The sequence below is a fragment of the Haliotis rubra genome, unplaced genomic scaffold, assembly GCF_003918875.1.
Source record: "Haliotis rubra isolate DU_JTF1 unplaced genomic scaffold, ASM391887v1 Scf589, whole genome shotgun sequence".
NCBI lineage: Eukaryota > Metazoa > Mollusca > Gastropoda > Lepetellida > Haliotidae > Haliotis > Haliotis rubra.
The window spans coordinates 392,783-416,454 of NW_025767289.1; the positions used below are offsets into that span (position 1 = coordinate 392,783).

Consider the following 23,672-nt stretch of genomic DNA (forward strand, 5'->3'; position numbering starts at 1 on the left):
AGCAATCAGCAGCGAACAAGTTCAAACATGCACAATAATATAACGGGACGAATTCTGATGCAGTCGTCAGTAAAATATAATACAGAGTACTATTACTTAACCCAAAGAAACAGTTTTTATGTAAAATATATATAATCAACACTAAGGTTATACGGACCCTCATGAACGTGGTAAGCAGAAGTTGTACACACATGGAATGGGGTAAAATACGGAAGCCATTTAAATTCACACATTTTTACCGATGTTACTGTAAACTAGCAGTCAATGGAAAACGAAGCGGTAATCAGTTCATGATTGTTGAATGGGGTAAAATAAGCAAGCCAGTTTGTTGTTACAATAAATATGATATTTAGAGAAACAAAATATATTATGCACTTTCTGTCAACTACACTTCGTTTCGATCCGTGAGTAGACGCAATATGTAATTTTTAGAGTAAAATTGATATTTTATACTTATCCTGACTCATGCTCTTTTGCTTGTCTTCTTCTTCTTGCGAACATAGTGGAACACTTGTTTCTCCTTAATTGAAGCTCCCTTCAATGTAAAATCACTAATTAGTACTCACCAAGAGTTGCCTCCCTTTGCCTCCGCGCGGGAAAAGGTGGCGCCACCCTCTGGCCTCATGCTTCACTCTCTCCTGATTTTGCGAGCCCAACACTTGAATTTACAGGGAAATCCAAAGTGTTATGTGGGGAGGATGGGAGGGCTTACCTCATGAGTCAGGATAAGTATAAAATATCAATTTTACTCTAAAAATTACATATTTTTCCTTATCCTGATTCATGCTCTTTTGCTTGTAGAATCCTACGGAAACGGAGGTGGGAAAGAACAGAATACTTTGGATTTATAAAATTAGTGATTTATATAGATATAACTGTAATAACCGACTAACGGGAACTTCATAAAGGCACTGACTTTGGATATTTCCTCTACTATAAACCATAAGTTTATATATTGCCATAACTGGGGTATTACAATAATAATATACTATGATATTAGCCAATAAGATATAAAAGCGACTCTGACAAGAGAAGCTATACAACTGAACATAATCATCAGTATAAGCTTAAGGCTGAGTAGACCTAAGCTAAGTATATACATAGCCCTAGAACTCCGTAGAGTTATAAGCTAGATAATGCAGGTATGAAATATACATAATAATCTCATAAGACTATGTGTTAACGTCTACGAGGGACTGTCAACTGCTGTGCGAGGACCAAGGGACCGAAATGGTGAATACCTGAGACGTCCTCGGTGGTGATATCTCTCAGATAGTGATCAGCAAACACCATGTTAGATTTCCAAAAGCATCCTTCCATAATTGTATTCAATGAACAGTTACAGTGTAGGGCGAGAGTGGAAGCCAATGCCCTGATCTCATGGGGATTTGATGCTGTTGGAGGGTCCAGGCCTGCTGCCTTGTAGGTATGGCAGTATGACAGTTTTATCCCTATAGATATGGTGGTACGAGAGACTTCTGTCTGAGTTGTTGCCGATAAGGGGATGAATAATCGTTTGAGAAATCTTCGCCTTGTTTTGGAACGTCGTAAATAGATTTTGAGAGCTCTAACTGGGCATAGAGGTAAGTCCAGTGTATCCTGAGATCCGAGAATCGAGGAGAGTGCAGGAATATGGAATAACCTGTCTGGTTGACCTGGTAGTTGATTTTTGGCGATGAAATCCCATCTTAATCCCAGGTGTGCTGTGTTTTGATTGTCATCAAACTGTATCCTCTCATAATCTAGTGCGTGAATTTCTGACATCCTGGATGCCGTGGCTAGAGATAACAGGAAAAGCGTTTTCTGTGAGAGAAATTCAAAGGTTGTCGATTCCAACGGTTCATAAGCCTCACTTGTGAGGTGTTGTAGCACTATATTCAGATCCCAAGCTGGGGCGTGGAACTTCCGCTTTTGGTCCTCAATCGAAGCACGCGTAGTAAGGCCAGTAACTCTGGTGTCTTAGTCAATTTGACACCCGTTCTCATAGTTATCACAGTACTAAGCGCGGCAAGATATGTTGACAATGTCGAGCCTTTTAAATGTTTGTTTTGCCGTAAGTAACACAAATAATCTGCCACTTGTGGATGAGTAGCATCTCTCGCTGTAAATCCCTTATTTGCTGCGTAATTTTCAAACTGTGCCACTTGTCGTCATTACAAGTTCGTGTAGAATAGCGTAAGGCAAAGCGTGACTGCTTTTGCGCTCTGGTAGAATATCCTCTCTTGTTTAAACACATTTTAATACAGTCCATACGTGAAGTTGGAATACTTCTGGGCTTCCGTGCACCTGTTTGGTGTGTGGATGTACTAATAGATTTGGCTTTGGTAGCTCTAGTGTTGGTTGACCGATTTCTTGAATTAGAATGGGAAACCACGTTCTGGCTGGCCAGTAGGGCTGACCAAAGTGAGTTGGAGGCTCTGTGTTTGTCTGATTTTCTGTAACACTTGAGGTATTATTGCTGGCGGGCGAAACGCGCGTACGCATTGAGGCCTTCCCAGGATATGCTTAAGCGTCCGTTGCCCATGCTTGTGGGGCTGGGACTGGTGACACGAATGTCGGTAGCTGATTGTTGAAGCGTGTGGAATAATAGATCTACTAGCGGAGCTCCTATTTGCTTGATAATCTGTGCAAAGATTTCTGTATTGAGCATCCATTCTGTCGGTGACGGTTGATGTGGCCGAGAGAGTGCGTCTGCTAGTACATTCTTGGCTCCGGGAATGTGACATGCTCTGACATGTAGGTTGAGATCGTGGATTAGATCGAACAGTTGAAAGCTTAAAGTCAATAGGTTCAGTGATCTCGTTGAGCCTTGTTTGTTCACATAAAACGCCACTGTCGAGTTGTCGGTATGAATCATCAGATGCGCATTTTGTAGAATGGTGCTCCAATGAAGTATGGCGTTGATTACCGCTTTCATCTCTAACATGTTTATATGGAGCTTGCTTTCTTGCTGATTCCATAACCCTGATGCCGTCCGGTTGGCGAGATGAGCTCCCCAACCTTGGGCGGCAGCGTCTACATATAGATGGGTTTTGAATTCCTGCTCTGCTAAACAAATACCTTCCGCAGACATTCGACCTCCTGGTCCACCATAGTAGATGAGGTCTGAGGTGTTTGGTAGACTGAATGGTTGTAGGTCGTTGAGATGTGCATTGATGAAGACCTGTAACGGACATAACTGTAGTCTGCCTCTGACTGTCATGTCTTGGGCTGATGTGAGGAGACCCAACAGGCTCTGCCAATGTCGTGAGTGGTAGCGAGAGAGAGTAGAGCTGGCGGAATGGTCTGTTGGATCTTGAGCCAGCGGTCTTCTGAATACTGACGATACGGTTGAGAGTCGTGATAAATCGAATGCCTAGGAACTGCAGATCTTGCGATGGTACTAGGTCCGACTTGAGTAAGTTTACTAACCATCCTAGCTGTGTTAGTAGCTTTATGATGTAGTTTAACTGTAGTTTGAGGCGCTGTGGATCTTGATCTACTTGTATCCCGTCGTCGTCGGTAGAGCGCACTCGTAGCCCTAGGCGATGTAGATAGGTGACAATAGGTTTCGTTATCCTCATTGAATAGCCAGGGGCTGATGATATTCGAATGGGAGTACTTTCCATTGGTAATGCAGCCCGTCTAGTGTAAATCGTAGGTATTTCCTGGATTCGGGATGTATCGGGATGTGTAGATATGCGTCTTGCAGATCTATACTGGCCATGTAATCCATGGGACGAATCAACTGCCGTAACTGAGGTAGATGTATCATGCGAAACTTTGGCGGTTTGCGTAGATAATTCCTGTTGAATATGCTCATGTTGTAAATGAGTCTGTATTTCTCCTTGGAGTTTTTCTTGGGTACTAGGAAAACTGGGGAGTAGAAGCCTGGTTCGATGTTTACTTGATCTAGTACTTCTATGGCCTGCTTGGTTAGGAGTGATGTAACAGCCTCTCTTAACTTTGGTAGTTGTTGTGCCTGGAAGTCGAACTTGTGAGGGTTGACTGTCAGCGGAGGCGTGGCCTGTAGTGGGATACGAAATCCGTGTTGAAGAATGTTGGAGACAAAAGGGTCTTGTAACATTCCCCAGTTCTCCCAGTGTAGTTGGAGGCGTCCACCCACTTGTGACGGTTGTACTGGAACGGCTGGGGGTGGAAGACTCCAGTCGTTCCGAACCTGTCTTTCAGCGTTTATAGTTGCGGGAACCTCTGGGTGTCCTGCCTCTTCCTGATCCTCCTCTATAGTTGCCATATGCTTAATTGAAAAGAATCTTTTCCCCTGGAGCTGGCCATCTTCCTATCCCGTGCTCTCTGTAGTCCAGTGAATTTAGATCTCCCTGAGTATCTTTGTGAAGTCTGCCTGATGATGCTGGCTAGCGTGTCCATCGACTTAATCATAAGGACTTCTCTGGAATCCTTAGTGACTTCCTTGGAGACTTTGTCTATTCCTCCGTCAAAGATGGATGGGGAAGACCACGGGGCTGTATAGAGTGGAGCTGTAAAGTTCTCACCCCAGCTGCAGGAAGCGAGGAGGCCTTGACGACGAGCTAAGGTTAGCGCTGCTGAGACAGATGTGAGATGATCCGTTAGGAACTGCTGGTCCTTCTTTTGCATCAGTAAGGCCGAGTAGATCATCCCATCATCTTCAGAGGTCGTGTTACGAAATCTGGTGATAAGTGTCTCATTGATCGTTCTAGATCTATTAAGGCCAAAGAACATGCGTCTCGTCATGGTTTCTATCTGCACCAGCTTGCGATCGTCAATCTTGTAGTTCTTGTTCTTGACATCGCTGATCAGCTTGTAGTTTTTATCGATGTCTTGTGCCTTGAAGAAGGGGTCCATGTTATGCGTTGAGAACTTCTTGGCGTGAAAGTTCGGAACATGTGGCGTCTGAACTTTCGTGGCTTTATGGAAGGCTGTATCTAGATTCTGTGGCACCGCAGCAATCGGGTCGATCGGAGGTAGGGTGACGGCATCTGCATCGTCTTCCTTCATCAGGTATGTATGCGCCGAGTTGCCACTCTTGGAAGGTGAAGAAAGGTCTAGGTTGTTTACCATCCAATATCGTATCTCAGCTTCTGAGAAAATGATGCCTCCATCATCTTCTATCCCAGGATCGCTGATGAGAGGTTGATGCTCTTCAGATGGTGGACTGTGTGTTTCTACCGCTGTGTCGGGTGACGTTCGGGGAGACCTGAATGTAGACTTCTGTGCAGACTTGTGTGGTGACCTGCGAGGAGATCGACGTGGTGATGTACGAGGAGATCGGCGCGGTGAATGGCGAGGTGATCGTCTTGGTGATCTGCGTCTATGGGTTGACCTTCTCGGAGACCTGTGAGGAGAATGTTGATAGCTTCGCGAAGCTCTTGTGTAGTCCCTCGATGTCCTTCTGGACGACGATGATCTGGGGTCAGGTGTCCTTGGGGTCAGGCTTCCTCTGCGTCCGGTCCTGGGGAACGGCGACTTGACCTTCGCGAAGGCTTCCGTGAAGTCTGGTGGTCTGAGTCCGCATCTAAGGAGGAAGCCGAGGAAGGTGATGATCTATCTCGCTTCGCGAAGGCCTTCGCGAAGGCTGTACATCTGGGTCCCTCGTCGAGGTGGTCTGTGACTTCCTTCGCGAAGGTGGCTTCGTCGTGGCCGCTACGCTGACGGGGGGTCCCTCTGGGGTGTCGTCTGCGTTGGAGCCTTCGCGAAGGCTCAGGCCCTGGGCTGGCTGCTTCTCCAGTCTGTAGTGGTCTTCCATCATGGGATGGTCTGCGACGAAGTAGTCGGTGCCCTCTCTGCGATGTTAGCGGCGGGGCCCTCAAGGAGGTCGTCTGACATCAGTGTAGAGACATCAGGCTGCATGGCGATCTCTGCTGATGTCACTGTAGCTGTCACCGGTCGCTTCTTGTGGCGTAGGTCGGGGATGATGATCGGCTGATCATCGTAGAGGCCCAGTTCGGCGGCTGGAACGATCTCGGCTGAGAAAGTTCTTGACGACTTCGTAGACTTTCCCTTGGAGGTAGACGCTGCCCTGGGGGTACGAAGTCTGCGTTGAGAAGACGCCGTCGAGGCCCTCTTAGACTTTGGCTGCGATGACGGGATGTCTGGGGAGGCAGGACGCTTCTTGGAGGCGACGGACTGCATCCCACGCCCCTCCTCCGAGGGGAACTCTAGCGGAACACCAGACGGGAGGGGGGTCGACCAACAGCAGCTGACTGGATGGGGAATCCGATGTATCGGCCATGTCTAACCCTTGTTTGCGTGACCTATCTGCTGCACGTCTCAAGACGCAAAGATGATATTTATTAAAAGCAGAATTAGATAGATTAATGCAGTAACTGCAACGTGAATCAAACGCACAGGGCATAGAACAACTAGGGCATAATACATGCGGGTCAGCAGCAGAAAAACGTAATCTACAAATAGTACAGATTTTCATCAACGTAATACTAGCTGAACAATCACGAACTCACGTGAATAAACAGTAGAAATACGATTAATTATCAATACAAATTAATGAAGGATACTAGCTATACCTCTATAGTAACCTATAGGAGGTAACTAACTAAGAAAAACCAAAGGATATAGTGTGTAAGGAGACACAGGCGCTCTCACATCCTGCTCACTGGGCGAAGAAGGAGAGAGTGAAGCATGAGGCCAGAGGGTGGCGCCACCTTTTCCCGTGCGGAGGCAAAGGGAGGCAACTCTTGGTGAGTACTAATTAGTGATTTTACATTGAAGGGAGCTTCAATTAAGGAGATACAAGTGTTCCACTATGTTCGCAAGAAGAAGAAAACAAGCAAAAGAGCATGAGTCAGGATAAGGAAAAATATATATGATTGTGAATTCTTTGAATAATGTGGACCAAAGTTATAATTATTGGTAACTGCCAGTTGTCTGTGGTCTGTGTTTGCCGCGATTAGGACCCCATCGCAGGGGATCGACTTGGGGATGCACGAAACATACCATTTTGACACTGATTTTAAGGGTCAAGTTTGGGGGTCGTCTTATCCATGGGGTTGTCTTATAGACGGTAATATACGGTATATGTTAACCATTTAAACAAATGAAATTAACACTCAATGCATTTTATGTCACTACTGGCACCACTCCAGCTAGTGGGTGGAGTCTTCAATGCAACAGACAACCACTAGGGTATCCCAAACCTTTTTGTTTGAGTGAATTTTGTGACACACTTCAGTAGGTAACATGACAGCTACATCATATTATTGAGTCAAAACAGTGTTACACATAATCAGCCAACTCACAGAGCCTGATATTCTGTTCCCCTAACTCTATCAAGACACAATCCATAAAGCATGGACATCTGTTTCAGGGAATGGGCTGGAAGATGACATAAACTCATGAAATGGATAATATGTGGTGTCAAAGAATTTCTTCAGTGCCATAAAGAACTCATTTCAATAGAATAACCCTTCTTAAAAAGGGAGCGGGCAAGTTCCTTCTGAAAGTGAAAGCAGCTTCATGCATACAGGGATAAGGACAATTAGAGATATACTTACCCGAGTTGTGGTTTTTCCAACACGTGCATCTTTTCCAATTTTTCCAATGAGACTCAACAGTTTTTCTCGGATACGATCGTTGTCATCCTGCCATTTCTGAAACAATATTTCACTTCATGAATTTATTCCAGTGTGTCAGTGATGAAAGCACGCCCTGGACTGAAGTGACTGGTACTGGATATTGATAACACAGAAATTAAACTGTCTAATAATCCCTGTAACAGACTGGATTAATCACACACTGACTGTTTCCGTATTGTGTTTTTTAATACCAGGGAGCAGGAGATTATATGAAGCTACATACCTTTTGTATTAGTCGAAACAAATGTTCAAGTTGTTGTGGTTCAAACTTCACTGCAGCTGCTGCCATGATGGAGTGAATGTTGTCAATCACATTGTTTGTCTGACCATTCTGAAGTTAGAAACAACATCATGCACAGATCACAGTCCACTATTATGTTAAATGGAGTTTGAAACTTCAAATGTATATGAAAAGGCCAGTATGAACACATAATCATATCTATTGAAGTAATAAGATCTATATTCTCAGTGTGGCGCATATACATGTTTTTGTCTAATTGTTTTACACATGTTGTACTGTTGGCCTCATGGCCATCTGTACGAAATAAATGATGATGATGATGATGATGATGATAATGATGATGATGAAGAATACGCCTGTAATGCATTGTTACATATTACAAATAGCAAAAGCAGGAGCAGGCCTACCTATCCTTATTTCCAGAATGCTCACAAACCTTCCCATAAAAAACATATGTGATGAATCATCTAAGTTGGCCACATCAGGTGCCACATGCCCAATACAGGACCTTGAAAACAAAGTCCCATGTCGTCAGCAATCTTATTAATAACAATGTAACAAGTACTTGTTGTTTCACTTTGGTTTAGGACAATGTGCCCAATGCAAAACACCTCTGTGGGTGTGAGTTGAGTTTAATGCTACTTTAACCCCCTGGATGCCACAGGGACATATATGTCCTTCCACTTCAACCCTCAATTTCAAGTCCAATAAAAATCAAAACATCCCACGCACACAAATACACTTCACAGTTTCGAATTCTCCGGGAAATTTCCTGTTTCTTGATACCATCCACTATTATTTTACACAAAGCTCAAGTACTGAAAATGACCTTTCAAAATAGGCTTCATCGAAAATGTCGCCATTTTTGACATAGTACGAAATCGCGATTCACAGCGTTATTTTCTGTATGTTTTGAAATGTGAAAATCGGATAATTACTGGGAGTATTGAATTTCAAAAATAACATATTCATGATCACTGATATCAGTTTTACATGAAATCGCTAATTATAATTCTGAAACGTTGCCGATGAGTCTAGAATCGGTTGGGATGTTTTCAAAAATGCACTTACACGAACGCCGTAGAGCGCTTTCCGCCATATTGGATAGTGTTTACAAAATCACGTTTCGCGACGGCCGGTATTGAGACGCCTATTACATCACGTATATTTCATATTCAGCTTCAAAAAATGCATCACTGAATTCCCCATACATTTTATAATCTAATTGCAACTGGTCTGTGTCACCAATACCAACTGTCTAGATAAAATGAGACGAAACATATTGGGTGTGAAAACGAACGCTGTGCTGCGTAACATTTTCTGAAATTTTTCAACATTCATCCGTCTATTCATTGCTTCCAATGGCTCAATACCTTTGGGATATGCATGGAAAGAGTATCGTAGTAAGAAATAGGAAATTATAAATAGATATAATGCAATGATTTGATAATTCATAACAAATTGTCAAAGTTTCCAAGCAGCGTGATGCCATGACTGACGCAAACTCACGCAGAACGACAACGATAAATTATCTGCATTTCTGGCTTTTTCTCTTACATATAGTGAAAACGATAAAAACATATAACAATACACAGATAGTCAGAATCATTCTGATTACTTACATCTCATATTTATGTACAAACGATCCCTGAATCAATGGAAGGGTCCTCGCAAAATCCTGTGTACCCTTGTCAGCAAAGCCGCCATTTTGTAAGAATTACATATTAGGCAATTTCTTTGAGGTGAAGGTCAGTTGAACAAGAGTAAACACAATCGCCCAATCCTTCCGATTACACTGTCAGTATTATGGTGTATATTTTGCGTATAGTTCAGACACTTTTTCATGAAACTGACTTCAGTATCTACATTTAGCCTTGTTCAATATCATATCATACGTGCATATAGGGGTTACGCTGTTTTATTCTTTGAAAGTTTTTGATTGTTTGAATCATATTTACATAAGAAATTGACATATTTAGTGCAATATACCATATTCTAAACCTTTACACAAGTGTTAGAAGATCAAACGTAGCCATAACTGCAACTACTTTAGTTCCTATGACGTACAATATTCAATTTATTTGGACTAATATTGCAATTTCATATGAACAGGTTAATGAACGGTGATTTAATTCAACCTAATATGTAAAACTGATAATATTAATGAAAATGATTTATATATGGGTCATTTTCAAAATTGGTAGGATTTTCTGTCCGTTCCGAATAAAAATTAAATCTGTGAGTATAAAAGGATTATTTTGTTCAAGAAAACATATTTAGATGTTTACTAGTCAGTAAATGTGGTATATCATTAGTCTTGTCATTTTGAAATTAATACTTAACCACATTTTGGGGTCAAAATTGGCAGATTTGCTCCGTCCGGAGGTGACGGTCCTAATATCAATGTTCACAAATAATGTAAATGTAAATGCAAATAAACAAATTAATTCATATTATGCCAATTAGGATTGATCAAGCATACTCAGACTGCATTTCAATTATTTTTAACTTAAAAAAGGTTTTTTCTACAAATTGTAACATGCTTGTCCTGTGATTCTGTGTCCTGACCGTTACCAGTGTATGAAATTCCTGCAATAATATCTCCCTGGAGCTGGATTGTAATACTACTTCCTGTGTCTGTTTGAGCTAGCCCCTGTGGATGTGACAGCAGATGAAATAAAGAGATTCAATACATTTTGAAGAAAACTGACACTGTCAAATAAGTATAAATGTTATGTGTCAACCTTAACTGTCCAGACCATTACCAGTGTATTTTGTGTCAAATATGTATCTCTTTTTTTTAAAATTTCAATGGATATGGTGCCCAGAAATGGAAGAGGTGAAAGGCATGTCCTTTGAAATCTTTTAGGGATCATTCATTTTTTTATTTAAGATTTACTTACAAATTGTCTTGACCGTTACTGTCCAAACCGTTACCATTCTGCAAAGTAACGGTTTGGACAGTCCTTGTAACGGTCAGGACAAAATGATTTGCATTTCAAAAAGTTATTCATTAATATTTGAAGTATAACAAATTTATAATTTCTTTAAGAGTTAAGATAGTTTAAGCATGGACTTGTACTGTTCAAAGGAGATTTGATGTAGTAGCATAAAAAACACAGTCTCTAGTAACGGTTTGGACAAATAATAGTAACGGTCGGGACATTTCTTTAATAAATTTCAATTTTGAAGAATATGTTCTATGGTGTGATAATAAATTTCTATTTACTTATCTATCTGCTTTTGATAATAAAAACCAAAACAAATTTATCACGTTAAATTTCTATTTTCTATAACATGTATAGTCTTTATGAATTAAAGGTAATTTTTAGGACAAAATGTAGTAACGGTAAATAACTTAATTGTATTCCAACCTTTAAAGATTGTTTTGATGTAGTCTGTTTTGACTTTGTGAGATATGTAAGACTACCATTTACTTAGAATATTGATAGGTGCTAATATGTTGGCCTTTTTATTTGATAAATATGTGTAACCATCTCACTATCAACAAAAGCTAAAGGTATCCAAGTGAATGAAAGAAGTATATTTCGTGGAGACTAATATTGCACCATAATATCTACAGCAAAATGACATCTATGCAGTGGCCTGTGTAGCATGACCATGTGTACAGTATCATAGTTGTTGCAGTACCTTTCAGAATTGAATCTTTTGCAACATTTTAGAGGGATAACATTTGTTTGTTACACTGATGTCCTGACTGTTACCAATAATGTCACAACCGTTACTATTCATTCAATTTCGTTCTCCAATTGCACTCTTCTTTAGATTATAAGTGATTTCCAATCTAGACAGGTATGTTTTTCTATTCTTTAGAAGCTACAGTTTGTTTTTACTCAAAAGGCTAAATTCATTCAAAAGTTTTATATTGATATGACAAATGTCCAAACCGTTACCATAGCATGGAAGAAAACATGTCATATTAGTTACGAGTTACAATCTCTAATACACATTTCACTGTCTGTCCAAAATAGGGTTAGCAGTTCAAGTAAATGATATCATTTTTTCCTTTCATGTTACCTGTTTCTGTGTTGAATTAAACTGTTTAAGGCTTATGTCCAGCCCGTTATCATTCCTGTCCAAACCGTTACCACTATTGTCCTAACCGTTACTGGTGTTAATTGACTGCTCTAATTAATTCATGATAATACATGAAACACTCCTCTTTATGCTGGTGTCATCAAAAGATGTTCTGGGCTTAGTAGCTGATGTTTATTTTAGACAATTTTACCTGTTGAAAGCTATATACATAATAATGTTTTAGAAAAATGCTATAATTTTGTGGTAAATAAATGAAAGATACAAAATAACACTTTCAAGATTCATGATAATAGTTTTTACCTTCAAGTTTGATTAAGTCTGTGTAAAAGCTGTGTCTGCCATCTTTAAAAGATTTTTATGAATTATATTTCAAAATCCATATTCTGACTAAGAAGTGGTAACGGTCAGGACAGTCTCCCACCCTTTTAATTACATATGTATCAATTAAAAGGTCAATTAGTACATTTCAGTCTGCATGTTTGTATTTTTGAATAATTAAGTGTTTGAGGTTTGATTTGAATAAAAATTAAATAAATTTTGAGGAGTTTGAATTTACTGTAATAAAGAATTGAAAATCCTACCAATTTTGAAAATGACCCATATATGGTATGAAATGTATATGCACACATATTTAAAGGAATTGTCTTGTTCTTTGCATAATTATGTGTCGTTTTATAGACAAAAGAATTATGCATATTGATCGGCCAGGTGCGCGTTTGTTGGAAACGTTTTATGATTCTCTATCATTGTTTTCGATAACATAATCAATTCATATTCAATTAAATAATATTGTGATGACAGGATATCAAACTCTAACTACATTTATAAATTGTTGAAAAATATATATACCATCTCATGTGTTAATTCGGACAAATCTTACATCCATATCCTAATACCCGGTATATAGTTCCATATATAAAAAGCTATCTTTTTGCATCTTTCATTGCATAAGCATGAAGAGAAAAAGCTACATAATCATAAACAAACAAAATTCTTAAACCAAACAAAATATTCGGGTGTCGTGAAATATTATTTTTATTTACGTTAAATTGATGCCAAACTGATGCGCGTGTTGTTCACAATAAGATATGCTGTCAAACCGTCTAATTGTTGATATATTCAGGACACTATTTAAATGGAAAATCAGTCATTTTATGTTTTGTCTAAAGAGTGTTAAATTCTGACGTAGAAGCCGAGACCTTTTATACAATTAATGGAAATTAGGTGAGATATATACTAATCAGCATACCTATGTCGTCTTTTTCCGACGTCGCAAAATGCATAAAACAAGCAATGACGTCAACTAAAATGTTGTATTATTTTCAGCAATTTCATTACATTTGAAGATATGGCTAGTATTCTGGTAATAACGATGCAAAATTAGTCAAATTACATCTACACCAACAGGAGAATATGTGAATCTAAGAACTAACTTATATATTGGATAGGGCCATCCAAATCGCTATTACGTGCTTTCACATGTAATACGTTGTCATTTTTATTGTAAATTGTGAAACTACCAAACTGCATCCGCTCACATTGGGGAACTTTGAATTGGAATAGTTTGTTCACCACGAACATAAAATAACGAAAATATAGCGTCCGTATCCACAACAAATTCTCTCCAAGTGATCTGAGTTACATTGACCTAGTGTTATGCACAACGGAGTTATGCCCCCTTATCATTATACGTGTATGACTTCTCTGTCGTAGTTTGACGTCATAGAAGAAAATCCATTTTGGACATTTATTGCGAGTCATTTTTAATGTTGAGCGTATAACGTTATGCATAAGCACATAAACCCAAATCATATACACTTATGTCGTTCAGATATCAGGCTGTATTTTCTTCGCTCACACTTTCCGTAAAGATGCCACATTAAAAAAATCGTAGCACAGTGCTTTTATCGGTGCGTGATAAAAAGCGGATAAATTTACTGTTTTTTAAGGCATAACAAACTTTGGACAACATTTAGCAGTGTCTATTTCTCAAACCGCCGAGGTAGTTGCACTTATACTTATACCAACGGATAGGAAATTTAATATTCTACATTTCTGTGTAATTTTATAGCCGTACGTAGATCCAGGACCACGCGAGCGCAATTCTCGCACAACGTTCACTTTTCAAACCGTATGAAAATGTTCGCCTGAAAAAAAACTCGGCATCAAGGGGGTTAAACAGTGTGCCAGTTTTATCACAGTATGTCAGCTTGATGTGGGGGTAAAGCCTGAAGTGATCAGATTTCAGACATTAACCACTTTGGTAAAAGCCATGGGGACAGGAGTGGTACTGACAAACCTATCAGTATCAAGGAGAACCTACAATCATAAGTGTCTGGTGTGGGCAAGAGAAGAAACTCTCAGCATGCACCCCTCATCAAATTGGAAAATTAAAGTCTAAGTTACATTATCAACAAAGTCAAAAGCCTTTTTAAGAATAAAGACCTAGGCCTTCAATCACAGCTGTGAACTACCTCAAGATTTGATCAATTCAGTTTCGGTAAATAAATACAAATTAAATGCTCATGATATATGCAAAGACAATGTGTACACAAGCCTTTTCCAACATCTTCTTCACACCAAGTGACCTTGACTGAACATCATCCAATCACGTGCAAGAACATTACTTGTAGCTAATTTAGGTGGTGGATATACACAGGGTCACAATACTTCCTAAATGTAACTATTTTCATTCCATATCTGTAATCAATGTCCATCAAAGAAATGGATATACTCATCAGAAGCATACCTGCATTTTCCAGATCATAGTGAGTTCATCCAGAGACAACTTCGAGCCAAGGAAATCAACAAGTCCCTTGATCTTATCACAGTACTGTGCTTGGTCAATGTTACCTGGGAACAGATCATAGACACTAACTACACCACTACCATCTGCATGTATTGTGCTAACACATAAAGCTGAAGTCAGTGCCAGAGAGGTATGGAACTAAAATGTGTATATCTCATGTTGACAGAGGTATGATCAGTGTTGCCTGCTACTAAATGTGTATATCTCATGTTGACAGAGGTATGATCAGTGTTGCCTGCTACTAAATGTGTATATCTAATGTTGACAGAGAGGTATGGTCAGCGTTGCCAGCTACTAAATATGTATATCTCATGTTGACAGAGAGATATGATCAGTGTTGCCAGCTACTAAATGTGTATATCTCATGTTGACAGAGAGATATGATCAGTGTTGCCTGCTACTAAATGTGTATATCTAATGTTGACAGAGAGATATGATCAGTGTTGCCAGCAACTAAATGTGTATATCTAATGTTGACAGAGAGATATGATCAGTGTCGCCTGCTACTAAATGTGTATATCTAATGTTGAGAGAGGTATGGTCAGTGTTGCCTGCTTCTAAATGTGTATATCTCATGTTGACAGAGAGATATGATCAGTGTTGCCTGCTACTAAATGTGTATATCTAATGTTGACAGAGAGGGATGGTCAGTGTTGCCTGCTACTAAATGTGTATATCTCATGTTGACAGAGAGATATGATCAGTGTTGCCTGCTACTAAATGTATATATGTAATGTTGACAGAGAGGTATGGTCAGTGTTGCCTGCTACTAAATGTGTATATCTCATGTTGACAGAGAGATATGATCAGTGTTGCCTGCTACTAAACGTGTATATCTAATGTTGACAGAGAGGTATGGTCAGTGTTGCCTGCTACTAAATGTGTATATCTAATGTTGACAGAGAGATATGATCAGTGTTGCCAGCTACTAAATGTGTATATCTAATATTGACAGAGAGGTATGGTCAGTGTTGCCTGCTACTAAATGTGTATATCTAATGTTGACAGAGAGATATGGTCAGTGTTGCCTGCTACTAAATGTGTATATCTAATATTGACAGAGAGATATGGTCAGTGTTGCCTGCTACTAAATGTGTATATCTAATATTGACAGAGAGATATGGTCAGTGTTGCCTGCTACTAAATGTGTATATCTAATGTTGACAGAGAGATATGGTCAGTGTTGCCTGCTACTAAATGTGTATATCTAATGTTGACAGAGAGATATGGTCAGTGTTGCCTGCTACTAAATGTGTATATCTAATGTTGACAGAGAGGTATGGTCAGTGTTGCCTGCTACTAAATGTGTATATCTCATGTTGACAGAGAGATATGGTCAGTGTTGCCAGCTACTAAATGTGTATATCTAATGTTGACAGAGAGGTATGGTTAGTGTTGCCTGCTACTAAATGTGTATATCTAATGTTGACAGAGAGGTATGGTCAGTGTTGCCTGCTACTAAATGTGTATATCTCATGTTGACAGAGAGGTATGGTCAGTGTTGCCAGTTGACAATGTGTTTATCTCATGCTAAGAGAGAGATATGAATATTAACATTAACAACAATGATAAAAATTCTTGTTAATAATACCTTTAACACTTGATTGTCCTTTTCCCATAACTTGTTTCTGAATCCACAGAATTAGCTTGAATACAGTTATGAAGTCCAAGCATTTGAGTTGTCTTTCTGCCTTGAGGTCCAACAAACATTATCTGCGATAGTTATCTGCCCAAGCTAAAGTGCAGGAAAACCTCCTAATTTTTCTCTAGGTACCTTAAAAGAAGGAACTCTGGAATTCCTGGGGGATGGATGTGTGGGCCTGAACCTCAAGTGTCATAGGTAATATTCTTAGAATTATTTTCATTTTTGATAATTCTTACGATAACATCCCTTTAACACTTTATTGTTGAAATCCCACAAAATGCTTGGAGGCCCAGTGTAGCCCTAACACAAGTAAAGAAGACAACCAGAAACATCAGCAACTAATCATTAATTGATAAGACAAACAGACCTGCATTTGGTTGTTGTGGTTAATGATACATCTGATGACATCACAATGACCTAAATTCCCAGTTGATTCTTGTCAACAAGATGTGAAGTTTTATCCCTGAATTGATAAACCCTGCCCACCACTTTAACTTTAGTCTTCCATTTGAGAGATATGCAGCACAAAGTATCCATGCATTCACTACAACCAACCTCAGGACTGAGATATAAGGTAACTCTCCACAAAGGGTGTTTGTGTGTCCAGTCAGTTGTCCGATCAAAGGTTGTCTAGTCCGAGCTCAGCATCAAATCTGTCCGACAGCAAGCATGCACACCAACTGACACCATCCCCTTCTTTGACCCTAGAGGAGGCTTGGTAGAAAAAATGACTAGTAGATGACTGAAGACCCCATGGAGTGTAAGCCTTCCAAATCCTGAATGTCACCGTGTAGATAGGATTTAAATGTGCTAGAAGATACCTATTTGTAAGCAGACATTATCTGTTTTAGAGATACGGTCTTTCAGGATGAAAAAGCAGAGGAAATGACTCATGTCTTATGTGGTCGGCTGATCAGAAAGATGGAGACTGTTCTTCCACCATCATGTAAGAGATCCAGAGATGCCAGCAGCCTTGACCGAAGGATTCCGTCATTTGAAGATACCATTTGAGAACTCTGACTGGGCATCAGCCTTTTAAAGTTTGATCCAGCATTGGGGCAAGAGCTAGAATTGTATAAGCATAATTGAGCACTGTCTCAGTGGTCCCATAGCCTTTTTGTTCTTGACAAAAAACTCTGGAAACTCTAAGAGTAACTCTAGAAGGAGTCTTCAAGAACATGGCTGAGCCTACATCCAAGGCATGCAGCTCTGACACATTGGAAGCAGTTAGCTAGATGGCCATTGGCTTTCCAAACCAAGTTATCTAATGATGCTTTATCCATAGGCTCAAATGTGTGGTGTAACAGACCTTATTATACCACTGACAGATCTCATTTTGTAGATATACATTGCCTTGGTATATCCTTGTTCTAAGAAAGAATGGAGTCAGCTGGTTAGAATCAGATACTTCCCAAAGTGGATACTTGGCGAGGACTGAAGCTGGAGCTGAATGACATCCTTCCAAGGTGCAATTTAGGAGGTGCTGATCCTCTGAGATGTGGAAAAAAAGTCCAAAACCATAGGCACTATTATATTATCGTCGGCCATTCCGTATCTGATTATCCACTGACTGGAATTGGTTCCTCTTAATTGTACAAGGATGATGTTGAAGGTCAGATTGACTGGGTAACAGCTGAAGTGTCCTGAGGTAGCTTCCAGATATGTAAGAGGACTTGCTCTTGATTGCAGTGGAATCTGACTTTGTTAGTTAGTAGTGTTGGCCAGAAGGCAGTGGAAATCACAGGCGTGAGGGCCATGCCAAGCCACTAAGTAAAGCGTCATCCAATGATTTCTCGTCTGGGCCATGAATATGTGGAAAAGAACAGTTCATTTGTCTTCTCACTGAATCCTTTTGGTAAGTTTGAGGGTTGAGCAGCGTCACAAACATGTCAATGTGAGGCTGTTCCCATGCAACAGCTATCTGCCTGAATGCTTCTCCCGAAGACAGTGTCTTGTCTGGATGTCACAAGCAAAGGCAAGGATGTTGATCTTTTGTGGGATGTGCCTGGCCGCAATGTTGTGTGTGAGACTGTGCTCCAGATCATAAAGATACCTGAGGTCCATAACTTCCTGAGAGTGGGTTCTCACTAGCCTTCTTGTTCAAGAGCTTGTCTATAGCTGCCATCACTGCTTAAAGCTTGAAGTCTCTAAGTTAAAAACAATGTCCTACTGGGTGTGACAAGAAGAGGAGGCAGCATGACTCTGATCCAATGGATGGTAGTGATGATCGTTCAATTGTCTGCAAAAGCAGACAGGAAGACTCACGTCAGGATTGTTAGTCATAGCTTATAAGTCAAAATGCTTGTGTTTGATTTTGGAGTGTCTGGATGACTTCTGTCCATCTTCACCTCCTTTCTGATATACCTTCCATTAGCTCTTGGCACAGGCCTTGGTCCTGTTCCGGCTATCTTGCCTCAGATTGATACCAAACTTCTTCTTCTGTGAGCCCTATGAAAGTTAAGTTGTCTGAAGTTTGCAGACAGCAAACCCATGTCTAGGGATGGTAAGTTGTCCAGTAAATCAGTATTACTGTATAACACATGTCTTTCCTCTGAAGCAAGTTCCGGCCCAGTTGTTCCACATGCTTGGGGGATGATAGGCCATAGTTGAGATCCTTTTTTTCACTTGAAAGGACTGTGGAAAGCTATCAGCTGTACATTAAAAAGGGAGCTTAAGGCTGCTGTACTTCTGGAGCGAATTCTTCCCGGTCTTCACCATTTCTTCCTGTACTGGAGGCATAAAGTTGGGGAAGACAACATGCTTGTCAGCAAATGTATAGTGCTGAGTATGGTCCACAGAGTCTGCCTTTAAGTTGAATCCATAAAGGTCTGAATCCTCCACAACTCCTTAAAGAAGTCTCTTGGGCCTGAGCTCTTATCTCTGTGGTCACAGTTAGGATCAACAGTATTCTACTCCTTGCTGCCCCGAGTGTTAGATCGGCAGTGACTGTTCTGGTAAGCCTGTGTGTGGCTCCTGCGACCACGATGTCTGTGCAGTCCAAGCTGACTTTACTGCTCATGCAGTACATACTGTCTGTGCCCATCCCCCTATCCAGCTATTGACTGCAAGCAATAGGAAAATCTAGGCTTCTCGTTCTCCCAAACTCTCAGGACATGCGATTCGAGAAATCTAAGTCGGGGTCCATAGCTGCCTGCTCTGAATATTTCTCTGATGATGCAATTTTTGGAAACTGATGTGGATGCTGAGATGATTTCGGAGCCTTTAGAGTTAGCCATGTTAGAAATAGAGATGATAACCAAACCTCAAGCAAATGTAAAATCATTTTCAGAGAACAAGTAAACATGTGATCATGTGTGCCACAGGAAAGATTATGAGGTTTAGTGCACTTCTGCTACAGACCACAAAGAAAGACAAAATAAATCCTTGGATTTTAGTAAAAGCTAAACCTGTGGAATCAGAAACAAGTTTCAGGAAAAAATGCAATCAAGTGTTAGAGGGATGTATTCATAAGAATTACAATTATCTCATGCCAATAGAGACAAGTACTGTCAGTGTTGCCATCTTTTAATGTGTTTATCTTATAATGTTAACATGGAGATGTGTGTGTGTAGATCACATGCTAAGGGTTGTAAGCGTGGTCAGTGCTAGCCTGTCACACTTATCTCATATTAAGGGTTGTCAGTGTGGTCAGTGCTAGCCTGTCACACTTATCTCACTTAAAGAGTTGTAAGTGTGGTCAGTGCTAGCCTGTCACACATATCTCATATTAAGGGTTGTCAGTGTGGTCAGTGCTAGCCTGTCACACTGATCTCACATGAAGGGTTGTCAGTGTGGTCAGTGCTAGCCTGTCACACATATCTCATACTAAGGGTTGTCAGTGTGGTCAGTGCTAGCCTGTCACACTTATCTCACTTAAAGAGTTGTAAGTGTGGTCAGTGCTAGCCTGTCACACTTATCTCACTTAAAAAGTTGTAAGTGTGGTCAGTGCTAGCCTGTCACACATATCTCATATTAAGGGTTGTCAGTGTGGTCAGTGCTAGCCTGTCACACTGATCTCACATGAAGGGTTGTCAGTGTGGTCAGTGCTAGCATGTCACACATATCTCATACTAAGGGTTGTCAGTGTGGTCAGTGCTAGCCTGTCACACTTATCTCATACTAAGGGTTGTCAGTGTGGTCAGTGCTAGCCTGTCACACATATCTCATACTAAGGGTTGTCAGCGTGGTCAGTGCTAGCCTGTCACACTTATCTCAGTTAAAGAGTTGTAAGTGTTGTCAGTGCTAGCCTGTCACACTAATCTCATACTAAGGGTTGTCAGTGTGGTCAGTGCTAGCCTGTCACACTGATCTCACATGAAGGGTTGTCAGTGTGGTCAGTGCTAGCCTGTCACACTGATCTCACTTTAAGGGTTGTAAGTGTGGTCAGTGCTAGCCTGTCACACTTATCTCATACTAAGGGTTGTAAGTGTGGTCAGTGCTAGCCTGTCACACTTATCTCATACTAAGGGTTGTCAGTGTGGTCAGTGCTAGCCTGTCACTCTGATCTCACTTTAAGGGTTGTAAGTGTGGTCAGTGCTAGCCTGTCACACTTATCTCATACTAAGGGTTGTAAGTGTGGTCAGTGCTAGCCTGTCACACTTATCTCCTACTAAGGGTTGTCAGTGTGGTCAGTGCTAGCCTGTCACACTTATCTCATACTAAGGGTTGTGAAGGGTTGTGTGGTCAGTGCTAGCCTGTCACACTGATCTCACATGAAGGGTTGTAAGGGTTGCCAGTGTGGTCAGTGCTAGCCTGTCACACTGATCTCACATGAAGGGTTGTAAGTGTGGCCAGTGCTAGCCTGTCACACTGATCTCACATGAAGGGTTGTAAGTGTGGTCAGTGCTAGCCTGTCACACTGATCTCACATGAAGGGTTGTAAGTGTGGTCAGTGCTAGCCTGTCACACTGATCTCACATGAAGGGTTGTAAGTGTGGTCAGTGCTAGCCTGTCACACTGATCTCACATGAAGGGTTGTAAGTGTGGTCAGTGCTAGCCTGTCACACTGCTCTCACATGAAGGGTTGTAAGTGTGGTCAGTGCTAGCCTGTCACACTGATCTCACTTGAAGGGTTGTAAGTGTGGCCAGTGCTAGCCTGTCACACTGATCTCACATGAAGGGTTGTAAATGTGGTCAGTGCTAGCCTGTCACACTGCTCTCACATGAAGGGTTGTAAGAAGTGTGGTCAGTGCTAGCCTGTCACACTGATCTCATCTCACATGAAGGGTTGTAAGTGTGGTCAGTGCTAGCCTGTCACACTGATCTCACATGAAGGGTTGTAAGTGTGGTCAGTGCTAGCCTGTCACACTGATCTCACATGAAGGGTTGTAAGTGTGGTCAGTGCTAGCCTGTCACACTGATCTCACATGAAGGGTTGTAAGTGTGGTCAGTGCTAGCCTGTCACACTTATCTCATACTAAGGGTTGTAAGTGTGGTCAGTGCTAGCCTGTCACACTTATCTCCTACTAAGGGTTGTCAGTGTGGTCAGTGCTAGCCTGTCACACTTATCTCATACTAAGGGTTGTAAGTGTGGTCAGTGCTAGCCTGTCACACTGATCTCACATGAAGGGTTGTAAATGTGGTCAGTGCTAGCCTGTCACACTGATCTCACATGAAGGGTTGTAAGTGTGGCCAGTGCTAGCCTGTCACACTGATCTCACTTGAAGGGTTGTAAGTGTGGTCAGTGCTAGCCTGTCACACTGATCTCACATGAAGGGTTGTAAGTGTGGTCAGTGCTAGCCTGTCACACTGATCTCACATGAAGGGTTGTAAGTGTGGTCAGTGCTAGCCTGTCACACTGATCTCACATGAAGGGTTGTAAGTGTGGTCAGTGCTAGCCTGTCACACTGATCTCACATGAAGGGTTGTAAGTGTGGTCAGTGCTAGCCTGTCACACTGATCTCACTTGAAGGGTTGTAAGTGTGGCCAGTGCTAGCCTGTCACACTGATCTCACATGAAGGGTTGTAAGTGTGGCCAGTGCTAGCCTGTCACACTGATCTCACTTGAAGGGTTGTAAATGTGGTCAGTGCTAGCCTGTCACACTGCTCTCACATGAAGGGTTGTAAGTGTGGTCAGTGCTAGCCTGTCACACTGCTCTCACATGAAGGGTTGTAAGTGTGGCCAGTGCTAGCCTGTCACACTGATCTCACATGAAGGGTTGTAAATGTGGCCAGTGCTAGCCTGTCACACTGATCTCACTTGAAGGGTTGTAAATGTGGTCAGTGCTAGCCTGTCACACTTATCTCACATGAAGGGTTGTAACTGTGGTCAGTGGTAGCCTGTCACACTGATCTCACATGAAGGGTTGTAAGTGTGGTCAGTGCTAGCCTGTCACACTGATCTCACATGAAGGGTTGTAAGTGTGGCCACTGCTAGCCTGTCACACTGATCTCACTTGAAGGGTTGTAAGTGTGGTCAGTGCTAGCCTGTCACACTGATCTCACTTGAAGGGTTGTAAGTGTGGTCACTACTAGCCTGTCACACTGCTCTCACATGAAGGGTTGTAAGTGTGGTCAGTGCTAGCCTGACACACTGATCTCACATGAAGGGTTGTAAGTGTGGTCAGTGCTAGCCTGTCACACTTATCTCCTACTAAGGGTTGTCAGTGTGGTCAGTGCTAGCCTGTCACACTTATCTCATACTAAGGGTTGTAAGTGTGGTCAGTGCTAGCCTGTCACACTGATCTCACTAGAAGGGTTGTAAGTGTGGTCACTGCTAGCCTGTCACACTGATCTCACATGAAGGGTTGTAAGTGTGGTCAGTGCTAGCCTGTCACACTGATCTCACATGAAGGGTTGTAAGTGTGGTCAGTGCTAGCCTGTCACACTGATCTCACATGAAGGGTTGTAAGTGTGGCCAGTGCTAGCCTGTCACACTGCTCTAACATGAAGGGTTGTAAGTGTGGTCAGTGCTAGCCTGTCACACTGATCTCACATGAAGGGTTGTAAGTGTGGTCAGTGCTAGCCTGTCACACTGATCTCACATGAAGGGTTGTAAGTGTGGTCACTGCTAGCCTGTCACACTGATCTCACTTGAAGGGTTGTAAGTGTGGTCAGTGCTAGCCTGTCACACTGATCTCACATGAAGGGTTGTAAGTGTGGTCAGTGCTAGCCTGTCACACTGATCTCACATGAAGGGTTGTCAGTGTGGTCACTGCTAGCCTGTCACACTGATCTCACATGAAGGGTTGTAAGTGTGGTCAGTGCTAGCCTGTCACACTGCTCTCACATGAAGGGTTGTAAGTGTGGTCAGTGCTAGCCTGTCACACTGATCTCACATGAATGGTTGTCAGTGTGGTCAGTGCTAGCCTGTCACACTGATCTCACATGAAGGGTTGTAAGTGTGGT

The 23,672-nt window shown here is 41.4% G+C and overlaps 1 protein-coding gene across 1 annotated transcript in view; it reads right to left on the reverse strand.

The window, feature by feature from the left end:
• LOC124254974 (ubiquitin carboxyl-terminal hydrolase 24-like) overlaps positions 1 to 23,672 on the reverse strand; it is a 292,052-nt gene that overhangs the window by 220,310 nt on the left and 48,070 nt on the right. Inside the window, 3 exon segments of the mRNA XM_046688817.1 lie at positions 7,491 to 7,586; positions 7,795 to 7,902; positions 14,621 to 14,724. Coding sequence (XP_046544773.1) covers positions 7,491 to 7,586; positions 7,795 to 7,902; positions 14,621 to 14,724 — 308 coding nt within the window.